This window comes from Triticum aestivum, chromosome 2B, assembly GCF_018294505.1.
Source record: "Triticum aestivum cultivar Chinese Spring chromosome 2B, IWGSC CS RefSeq v2.1, whole genome shotgun sequence".
Lineage (NCBI taxonomy): Eukaryota > Viridiplantae > Streptophyta > Magnoliopsida > Poales > Poaceae > Triticum > Triticum aestivum.
Window position 1 is genome coordinate 707041535 of NC_057798.1, and position 11518 is coordinate 707053052.

The window sequence follows — 11518 nt, forward strand, 5'->3', positions numbered from 1 at the left end:
AAGTCATAGCAACATCAATGTCATAACATAGTGGATACTAGGGATCAAACCCTAACAAAACTAACTTGATTACATGGTAAATCTCATCCAACCCATCACCGTCCAGCAAGCCTACGATGGAATTACTCACGCACAACGGTGAGCATCATGAAATTGGTGATGGAGGATGGTTGATGATGACGACGGCGACGAATCCCCCTCTCCGGAGCCCCAAACGGACTCCAGATCAGCCCTCCCGAGAGAGATTGGGGCTTGGCGGTGGCTCCGTATCGTAAAACGCGATGAAACTTTCTCTCTGATTTTTTTCTTCCCGAACGTGAATATATGGAGTTGGAATTGAGGTCGGTGGAGGTCCAGGGGGCCCACGAGACAAGGGGGCGCGCCCAGGGGGAGGGGGCGCGCCCCCCACCATCGTGCACAGGGTGTGGGCCCCCTGGTCTTGATTCTTTCGCCAGTATTTTTTATATTTTCCAAAAAGTGCCTTCGTGGATTTTCAGGATATTCCTAGAACTTTTGTTTGCTACACATAAAATAACATCATGGCAGTTCTGCTGAAAACAGCGTCAGTCCGGGTTAGTTTCATTCAAATCATGCAAGTTAGAGTCCAAAACAAGGGCAAAAATGTTTGGAAAAGTAGATACGTTGGAGACGTATCAACTCCCCCAAGCTTAAAGCTTTGCTTGTCCTCAAGCAAGTCAGTTGATAAACTGAAAGTTATAACACTACAAGAAATATGTCAACTTGTGACCTTGACTATTGGTCACTGAAAGGTCATTATTTTTCATTTGCGACCTTTTTGTGACAAAAAACAGAAGGTCAAAAGCTCAAAAGCTGGCGATCGTAAACTGAAATTAACGACCTTCTCTGTGAGAAGGTCGTAGACGTTTAAGACCAAAACAAAAGGTCGTTGAACCCATGACCTTTTGTTTTGGTCACTGGCAGTCTACCCAGGCCACGTCGGATCCGACGTGGCAAAATTGCGACCAGTTGAAAAGGTCACTGACAAGATTCAGCCTAGTCCAATTAGGTACGTCCGATTAGGTGTTTTACCTGGGCCAAGCCCAACAATTCAACCCATTTAGTATATTTATTTCTGTTAATTTTTGTTAGCTACATGGGCCAAGCCCTAGTGTTTAGCCCATCAACTTCTATGCACGTTTGGCCTTTCAAGAATTTGGGTACCATTTTGTACAGCCCATTTTCTGGTGTACATTCAGCCTTTTTATACAGTAAAATAATAATTCAATCTTGGAGTTGATCCAGTACACTTTTCAGCCCATTCACATATATGCCGCCCATATTCATACAAATGATTCTCCTTTTCAATAAATTTTGCAAATAATTTCATAATTCATCACTAAATATGTTTACATCACAGGCCATAAAGCCCTACAAAATAGTATCACATGTTCCTATACAAAACTATCAAATCATAAATACAACAAAACAGAATACAAAAATTGTGTTCCTATACAAAACACACAACACCTATGAAAAAAAGATGCCACATCAAAAATGTAAGGATCAGCCATTAGAAGCATATTGAATACAAGGGAAACAATCAAACTAAAGAAATAAAAGGCACTATGATATATAAATTCGATGTAGATGAAATTGTATAAGAGAATTTTTTTTATTTCCTTGGACTTAGACCGCACAAGACAAGAATTTTTTGCTATTTACAATTTCATATTCTTGTTACTAGATGTTCTATAGCACTATGAAAATATTACCATAACAAACAGAAATGAAGTCTGATTGCAAGACATATGGCATTATCAACAAGACAAAGCAAAATGTAATCTCATGGTTCACTTCATTGCCAACGCTAACTGCTGACTATGACATGCATGTATATAGTATCATGTTTGTAGAGGCATTTACTGCTGTGCAAGGGAGCAAAACCAACATGTAGAGAAGGGACTCGATCTGGTTGACCCAGTAGGTTCCTTTCCTCACCAGGTCCCATTCCCGTTGTCGTACATCATACATCTAGCTCCCCCTAGTACACATGGCATAATTTAGGCGCTAGAAAGAGAAATTAGAGCTCCTTACACACTGGACAGACATAAAACTTCAGAGCCAATAAGGAGCATAGATAGCAGTTTATCCCCCTGAAGCACACATCCAACCATACTAAGAGACTAAGATGAAACGTGCATATATACTAAATTAATTTAGACACTCTTGCCAACATATTCAGATCGAAATGCAGTATGTCAACACAACATGCTTGCAGTAACAAGTAGTAACGCCAAGAGATCTATGCTTGGAATCACAATCAACCAATACTTCATTAACAGGTTACACATCAAAATATGTGTTTAGAATAACTGTTGAAGATGTGTTCAGCTTCTATGCCTAGAATAACTACTCACGGTGAAATATGTATGTGTATAGCAGCTACTAGTATGCAAAGTTGATCATGGTGCTACTGGCAGGCACTTGCACTGTTTTATTCTCCGCTGATCATATCAGGTTGTAAAATCTATACAGTATAAGTATAGACTAAGCAATACTGCATAGGCCTTTTCTTCCATGTGTTCTGTTTATAAAAAAGTTGGTCAACAAAATTATTCAGTGGCAAGCCTCACATCTGTTGCTGGATTCTGGCATCTTACCAGCACCGAAACACAGGCACAACACACAGATCAGATCAGGGCAAGGCAAACATTCTACCCAACAAGGACAACAGCCTATCCCACTACCAACTACCATCTCACAAAGCACGAAACAGCAACCACAGCATCAATATCACCTCTCTCTCTCAGAAAAAAAAGCATTGCTAGTCAAAGCGCTCGGGCAAACATCAACTCACCTGATGAGTAAAGCCCTCTAGATGTCATTTTGGGGGAGCCTAATCGCTCTGCTCTTCAGCAGCAACATCAGGCTCCAGATCCGTGGCACCTGCGGACGTACTGCACACCCCAGTCTGCAAGAGATTCGAAAAACCATCACACAAACACAAGGTCCAAGGATGAACTAAGAGAAGGGAGGGGAAACATTAGCCATACCGCAAATCAAGATCAGCGTACAGAGTGGTAACGAGGGTCGTCTCTCCATGCGCGTTCGACTTGCCAGTGTGACTAGTCAGTGAGAAGCATAGCTGGACACTTCACCTATGTTAAGAACCAAGCAAATGGTAGTATAAGCACACGATGCACAAGTATATTAAACGGAGTAGAAAACTGCGCGTGCTGTGTTTAATCCCTCGACATGAACAATTCAACTTCAGTTGGGTTTTACTTCAGTATGTCATCTGAAGAAAAAGGGGACATGTTTTTGTTCCATCATTTCGTTCACTAGATTAGTGTTCACCATTGAGTTGTAAATCTAATCCATTCGAGCACTGTGAAGACAGAGCAATCCAAACTGCTATTACTAATTTATAGAGATGTATAAGAAATAAATTAAACGCAGAGCCGCAGTTTTCTATGGCATATGAACCAAGACATGGAGTAAAAGTTATGTAGCCGTAAAAGACTACTTGAGGACTGACTTGACGGTGTCTTTTGCTAAAACAGATCCTTCTGCGCTTCTATGTGGTCTTACTGTTCGTGCAAGGGGAAACGTACACTTCAACATAAAAGGAAGCACACATTGGAACAGAGCTGCTAAGCCTATGAACCGAGGGACTCCATAAAATGGTAATGGTACTTCTCCTAGCAAACCTACTCATTACACGATTATTTGGTGATACATTCAATCTGGTTAAGCACAAATCAGCCAAATGCGGATCGTTCTTGAATAGAGACAGAGAATGTATGCCACGAAGTATCATTCTACTCTATCACAGGGAGCAGCACTAGCACAAGATACCAAGTGAGATATCCATGTGTTACGATAAAGCATGGACTGTATCCCTTTTCATAATTTGCGACTGAATCAGATACCTACTATACAACACAATGATAGAATTTGTATACAACTGTTTCTCCACGAAGTATCATCCTACCCAGTATCTAGAATTTAGCATGAGGCAAGCCAAAGATTGCAGTCAGACACCCTGACACAACAAGCGACCGTAACTGTACAGCAACTCAAGTCAAACAGACACAATAATACGGCATCACCAATCATGTCAACCCTCACCAAACTGAATCCTACTGAGACGAGCCAACAGAACAACACCAGGAAATTAAAAAAAATATGCGATATGCCGACGACGACGGCAGAACCCGATGGCCTCACCTGTTCCCCCATGGACACGACGAGCCTGGCGTCGCACTCGCGGCTGCGCGTGATGCAGTGCAGCCACCAGCGGGTGCGCAGGGTGAGGTTGATCTGCGTGTCGTGGCGTACCTCTGAAAAGTGCTTTTCAGGAGATGTGAGGCACCAGACAGCAATCTTGAGCATCCTTGCAAACTGGCTGCTGCTGTACTGCTTCATGTCCTGCAACAACAGCAGCAGCAACAAGAACAAGCGCTTCAGTTCACCAGTTGGTCCGTGAATCGGATACTTGACAGATATACTGTATATTGCTACTATTAGTTAGACACAAAAAGAGGTGATAATTAATAAACATCTTCTATGTCACTGCCATGTTGTTCCTTGTAGCACTGGAATGTGGCGGCGAGCTGCGGTCTGCTCCTGGTGCTCACGATCCGGACGACATCGCCGTCGTGCGGCTGCTTCCGGTTGACCACACTGATCGACCTGAGCACTGATCAAGAACTAGTTAATCTCTGTGCCCGGTGTACCCTCGTGATGCCATCAGTCAAGACGCACGCATAAGGCCGTGCATTTAATTGATCCAGCAATAGTTTGTACCGTCTTACCTATCTAGGAACAGATCGGTGCAGACATGCAGTAGTGGATGCTTAAGCATTCTGAGATCCCACAAGCGAATTCCGAATTCGTCCTCTGCTGTTGCCTGCACCGCAAAAGGGAACCTCAAGCAGCATAAACAAATGAAGCCGAATGAAAGAAATTTGCAACAACTCTCAGGTTATCACTGGTACTGCAACATTGATACTAGCATACGACTCAGCAAATATATGGACCGGCCTTTGCTTGGTCACTGTTAACTGTGTCCCAACCCCCAAGACCTTGCTCGTATTTTTTGACGTGCATGCTGCTCTAGTACTCTGAGTAGCTAGTAAGATTGACTATGAATCAAGCCGAGTAAGTTGTCCCTAGAGTTAAAAAGAGCATTGACGCTAGAACAAATACAGAACCATTAGCTATCAAGCAGCTCTGCCTATACGAACGAACCCAAAGTATATATCTTCCACTTGGCGCCCAAGAATCTTAGATCTCGCGCAAGAACACACAAAAAGAATCAATCGAATCCTTAGAGGAGTATCACCAACACGCATGGTTCATGCAGGGTTGATCGTACTACTCCCTGACGTATATATCAACCGGCGACTCGATCACCTGTAACTGGGCTAGCACGTGGCGTAGAGCTGGGCCAGCTCCCTGACGGCGTCGTCCTCGCCGCCGGCGCCCGCGCGGAGGTCAACGGCGTTGTCAAGCATCCAGAGCAGGTGGTCGAACAGCACGACCTCGCACCTCACGGCCACCGGCTCCTTGCTATTCCTCATGTCGCCATCGCCGGCGTCGTCGTCGATGAGCGCGGCGATCAGCGGGTGGCGGAGGTGCCTGGCGCTGATGACGTGCCGCCGCCGCGAGCTGCCCACGAACACCACTGCCGACGCCCCCTCGGCCGCCGCCATGTTGTCTTGGCCGGCGGCGTCGTCCCTGGCGGACATGGAGCGGAGGTTGCTGTAGGAGCTGGAGGACGATGACGACCGCCCGCGACAGGCTCTTGCACCTGCGCAGCACCACGCTCCTCAGCCTGTCCATGCACGCACTGGGAACTGGGAAGTGGACGATCTGCAGGCCGGTGGCTCGCCGAGGGAGAGATCCAGGAGGGGGTGGGAAGGGAGGTGGCGGCGCGATCTGGAAGGGGAGCCGAGCTGTAGGCGGAGGATGACCGCGGGCTCCGGCACGATCTTGGGCAGGGAGACCGCGGGCTCGGCGTCGCCTGGAGGTGGAGGAGCGTGGTGGCGGCGAGCGGCTTGAGCGTGTGCGAGCGGGAGAATGAGGCCGGCGGCGAGATTGGATCTGGGGAGAAGGAGGCGGCAGCGATGGAGTGGGAGGGGATAGGGTTTGGGTGGTTGGGCTGCCCGGGGGGTGGGGTTCTTTTTCTTTCTTTCTCTTTTTTTTCTTTAGATAGATAGATGGATGGATGGATGCCATGTCATCAATCCATGGCACAAACATTTCAACCAATGTAAACAAAGCTTATGTAATTGTGTTTTTCTATGTGTTTCTTTTATATTTTTTGCACAAGCATGCATTTTTGAATGGCATAATTTGTTCAAATTATATCATACTTTGCACAAGGGTGTATCTTGGAATGACAAACAATGTTGCCTAAAAAAAAAATTTGGACAAAAATTTCATTTTCCATTTTTTCGAGGGCCCAAAATGAGTTTTTTCGTGAAGGACCTACCATATATTTGTTGCAAAATTGGACCAAATCAATTTTCTAAAATATTAGACCATGTTTAATGAACAATTGACCAAATGGTTGGATGCCAAAAGTTTTGATCCACCTCTAGTGAAAAAGACAAATTTCCGCCAATCTAGTTTAAACCGTGTCAAGTTTAAACTACAGTTGTCTTATAGTTTGCTCTTTATTTTTTCTAAAAATCATTTCTAAGTACATAAGTATCTATTTAATTAGAGAAACACCAAAAAATTCCAAGATTCAACCACTAGCTAGGAATGGTCATGCTTGCCGTTTTGACCGCATTTTTTTAAAACGGGCATAAAAAATTAAAAAAAATTGGAAAACCTTTGCATGTTACCAGGAAAAGTAATAAACTTGTAATACAACAATTATTTTAAAAAAATATTCTTATAAATGAGCTATCATCTGTGAAGATTCATGGCTTTCAAGCCAAATGATCAATCTTATGGCCACATTCATGGCATAGTTTATTCAAATGATCTCATATTGTGCACAAGGGTGCATCTTGAAATGAAAAACAATGTTGCCTAAGGAAGTTATCATTTTCTTTGCACGGAAAAATCATTTTCCATTTTTCGAGTGCCCAAAATGAGCTTTTTTTGTGAAGGACCTGCCAAATATTTGTTGCAAAATTGTATCAAATCAAATTTCTAAAATACTAGGACATATTTAATGCACAATTGCCCAAATTGTTGGGTGCGAAAAGCTTTGATACACCTCTCATGAAAAAGACAAATTTCCATTGATTCAGTTGTAAGCGGGGCAAATTTGAACTGCAGCTACCTCGTAGTTTGCTCTTTATTTTTTTCAAAAATCATTTATAGGTACATAAGTATCTATTTAATCATAGAAACATCAAAAAATTCCAAGATTCAACATCTAGTTAGGAAGGGTCATGCCCGCCGTTTTGACCGCATTTTGAAACGGGCATAAAAATTCAAAAAAAATCAAAAAAATGGAAAACCTTCGCATAGTGTCATTATATGTGACCAAGTTATCAGGAAAAATAATAAACTTATAATATGGCAATTATTTTAAAAAAGTCTTCTCAGAAATGAGCCATCATTTGTGAAGATTAATGGCTTTCAACCCAAATGCTCAATCTTATGGCCACATTCATGGCACAGTTTGTTTTAATGATCTAATATTGTGCACAAGGGTGAATTTTGGAATGACAAACATTGTTGCCTAAGGAAGTTTTCATTCTATTTTGATAAAAAAACATTTTCCATTTTTTGAGTGCCCAAAATGAGTTTTTTTTGTGAAAGACCTACCATATATTTGTTGCAAAATTGGACCAAATCAATTTTATAAAATACTATGACATATTTAATGCACAATTGACCAAATGGTTGGATGTCAAAAAATTTGAACCACCTGTGGTGAAAAGACAAATTTCCATCGATTTAGTATGAAGCAGGTCAAATTTGAACTGCAACTACCTCATAGTTTGCTATTTATTTTTTCCAAAAATCGTTTCTATGTACTTAAGTATATATTTAATCATAGAAACATCAAAATAATTCCAAGAATCAACCACTAGCTAGGAATGGTCATTCCCACCGTTTTGACCGCATTTTGAAATGGGGATAAAAAATTCAAAAAAATTGAAAAAACTGAAAACCTTCGCATTGTATCATTATATGTGACCAAGTTACCAGGAAAAATAATAAACTTATAATACGACAATTATTTAAAAAAAGTGTTCTTAGAAATGAGCTATCATATGTGAAGATTCATGGCTTTCAACCTAAATGCTCAATCTTATGGCCACATTCATGGCACAGTTTGTTTAAATGATCTTATATTGTGCACAAGGGTGCATCTTTGAATGACAAACAATATTGCCTAAGGAAGTTTTCATTTTATTTGGACAAACAATTCATTTTCTATTTTTTGAGTGCCCAAAATGAGTTTTTTTTTGTGAATGACCTACCATATATTTGTTACAAAATTGGACCAAATAAATTTTCTAAAATACTAGGAAATATTTAATGCACAATTGACAAAATGGTTGGGTGTCAAAAGTTTTGATCCACCTCTCGTGAAAAAGACAAATTTCCGCCGATTCAGTTGGAAGCGGGTCAAATTTGAACTGCAGCTGCCTTATAGTTTGCTATTTATTTTTTCCAAAAATCATTTCTAGTTACATAAGTACCTATTTAATCAAAAATACATGGTTTGGTGGCGATACGTCGAGGTTTGGACGGTGGCCGAGGGCCCCAACTCTAGAGCGTATAAACTCGCATGCCCGTCGCGTGGTCACCGCGTGACCGTGGCGTTGCCATTCGTTCTGGGCGGCCTAGTCATGTCAAGTGGGTTGGGCACTCCCCAGGTAGGTGCTAGGAAGAAAACTACAACATAAGATTCTCATGAGGAGACCGACCTATGCTCAAACATGAATTAGCAGACAAGTGTTTGATTAGCGGTATGGGAAATGCACATGGCTAATGGGCGTGAGTTTTGGTTGAGGATGATTGATACGTCTCCATCGTATCTACTTTTCCAAACACTTTTGCCTTTGTTTTGGAATCTAACTTGTATGATTTGAATGGAACTAACCCGGACTGACGTTGTTTTCAGCAGAATTGCCATGGTGTTGTTTTATGTGCAGAAAATAAAAGTTCTCGGAATGACCTGAAACTCCATGGAACACCTTAGAAAAAATAATAAAAAATCCTCGCCAAAGACGAAGACCAGGGGGCCCACACACTGTCCACGAGGGTGGGGGGCGCGCCCAGGCTCATGGGCCCCCTGGTGGCCCTCTGACGCCAACTCCAACTCTATTTATTGGCTTTCGGGGACAAAAAAATCAGGGAGAAGAAATCATCGTGTTTTACAATACGGAGCCGCCTCCAAGCCCTAATCTCTCTCGGGAGGGCTGATCTGGAGTCCGTTCGGGGCTCCGGAGAGGGGGATTCGTCGTTGTTGTCATCATCAACCATCCTCCATCACCAATTTCATGATGCTCACCGCCGTGCGTGAGTAATTCCATCGTAGGCTTGCTGGACGGTGATAGGTTGGATGAGATTTATCATGTAATCGAGTTAGTTTTGTTAGGGTTTGATCCCTAGTATCCATTATGTTCTGAGATTGATGTTGCTATGACTTTGCTATGCTTAATGCTTGTCACTAGGGCCCGAGTGCCATGATTTCAGATCTGAACCTATTATGTTTTCATGAATATATGTGTGTTCTTGATCCTATCTTGCAAGTCTATAGTCACCTACTATGTGTTATGATCCGGCAACCCCGAAGTGACAATAACCGGGACCACTCCCGGTGATGACCATAGTTTGAGGAGTTCATGTATTCACTATGTGCTAATGCTTTATCCGGTTCTCTATTAAAAGGAGGCCTTAATATCCCTTAGTTTCCAATAGGACCCCGCTGCCACGGGAGGGTAGGACAAAAGATGTCATGCAAGTTCTTTTCCATAAGCATGTATGACTATATACAGAATGCATGCCTACATTACATTGATGAACTGGAGCTAGTTCTGTGTCACCCTATGTTATGACTGTTACATGACGAACCGCATCCGGTATAATTATCCATCGCTAATCCGGTGCCTACGAGTCTTCCATATATTGGTTCTTGCTTATTTACTTTTTCGTTACTACTGTTACAATCACTACAAAATACCAAAAACATTACTTTTGATGTCTTTACATTTGTTACCGTTACCACCACTATCATATTACTTTGCTACTAAACACTTTGCTGCAGATACTAAGTTTCCAGGTGTGGTTGAATTGACAACTCAGCTGCTAATACTTGAGAATATTCTTTGGCTCCCCTTGTGTCGAATCAATAAATTTGGGTTGAATACTCTACCCTCAAAAACTGTTGCGTTCCTCTATACTTATGGGTTATCAAGACCTTTTTCTGGCGCCATTGCCAGGGAACATAGCTCTATTCTTTGAGTCACTTGGGATTTATATCTGCTGGACACTATGAAGAACTTGAAAGACGATCGAACTACTATTTTGCCCTCAACTACGAGGGGAGGTAAGGAACTGCCATCTAGCTCTGCATTAGATTCTCCTTCTGTTATAAGTAAGCTTGCGACACCTAAACCTGCTACTGCTATGAATTCTGATATGTCGCACGTTATTGATGATGCCACTTCTGCTATGCATGATACTTTTGATGAAACTACTTCTATGCTTGATACTATTGTGCCCCTTGGTGAATTTCTTGATGAGAAAATTGCTAGGTCTAGAGAAAGAGAAACTATTGAACCTGAATACGATGATGATAGTGATGATGAGAATATGCCTGCTATTCCTGAGGGTTATCTTTTTATGCAGAATCTTCTGCAACTATTTTTGCTTGCCGGGATATATATGAACTTAAGAGGTTACTAGTTAAATGGTGTAAAGAATCTCTTAGAGATAGAATGAGACCCGACCCTGCTTTTGCTACTTCACCTATTTGTGTTCCCGATAAGGATTATTAAGATTTTTCTGTTGATCCAGATATAATTACTTTGGTTGAATCTGATCCTTTCTATGGTTATGAATCTGAAACTGTTGTGGCACATCTTACCAAGTTGAATGATATAGCTGCCCTGTTTACTAATGATGAGAGATCGCGCTACCTTTATTTACTCAAAATATTTACTTTCTCATTAAAGGGTGATGCTAAGATATGGTATAATTCTCTTGATCCTGGTTGTGTGCAAAGTCCCCAGGATATGATTTATTACTTCTCTGCTAAATATTTCCCTGCTCATAAGAAACAAGCTGCTTTGAGGGAAATATACAACTTCGTGCAAATTGAAGAAGAGAGTCTCCCACAAGCTTGGGGGAGGCTTCTCAAGTTACTTAATGCTTTGCCTGATCATCCTCTTAAGAAACCTGAAATACTTGATATCTTTTATAATGGACTAACTGATGCTTCTAGAGATTACATGGATAGTTCAGCTGAAATTCTATTGAATAATATGTTGACAAATGAAAATAATTGGGCACCTCCTGAGCCACCTCCTGAGCCAGCTCCAGAGCCAATTACTGAGCCTATTCCTAAACCAAC

The 11518-nt window shown here is 41.9% G+C and overlaps 1 protein-coding gene across 5 annotated transcripts; it reads right to left on the bottom strand.

The window, feature by feature from the left end:
* Positions 1-1326: 1326 nt before the first annotated feature.
* LOC123046859 (uncharacterized) lies at positions 1327-5386 on the bottom strand. 5 transcript variants are annotated; one of them, XR_006422649.1, is made up of 5 exons: positions 4779-5386; positions 4192-4663; positions 3015-3119; positions 2819-2932; positions 1327-1488 (listed from the first exon to the last, which is right to left on the bottom strand). XR_006422649.1 is itself a non-coding variant. In XM_044470294.1 (4 exons), exons 2-4 carry the CDS (start codon positions 4387-4389, stop codon positions 2836-2838), a joined length of 387 nt encoding a protein of 128 aa, XP_044326229.1. In that variant the 5' UTR covers positions 4390-4656; positions 4779-5386; the 3' UTR covers positions 1327-2835. The 5 variants fall into 5 exon arrangements, 2 of the variants coding, with proteins under 2 accessions (XP_044326229.1, XP_044326228.1); XR_006422648.1 differs by having other exon boundaries at positions 1327-2002; positions 4779-5385; XR_006422647.1 differs by having other exon boundaries at positions 1327-2932; positions 4779-5385.
* Positions 5387-11518: the final 6132 nt, after the last annotated feature.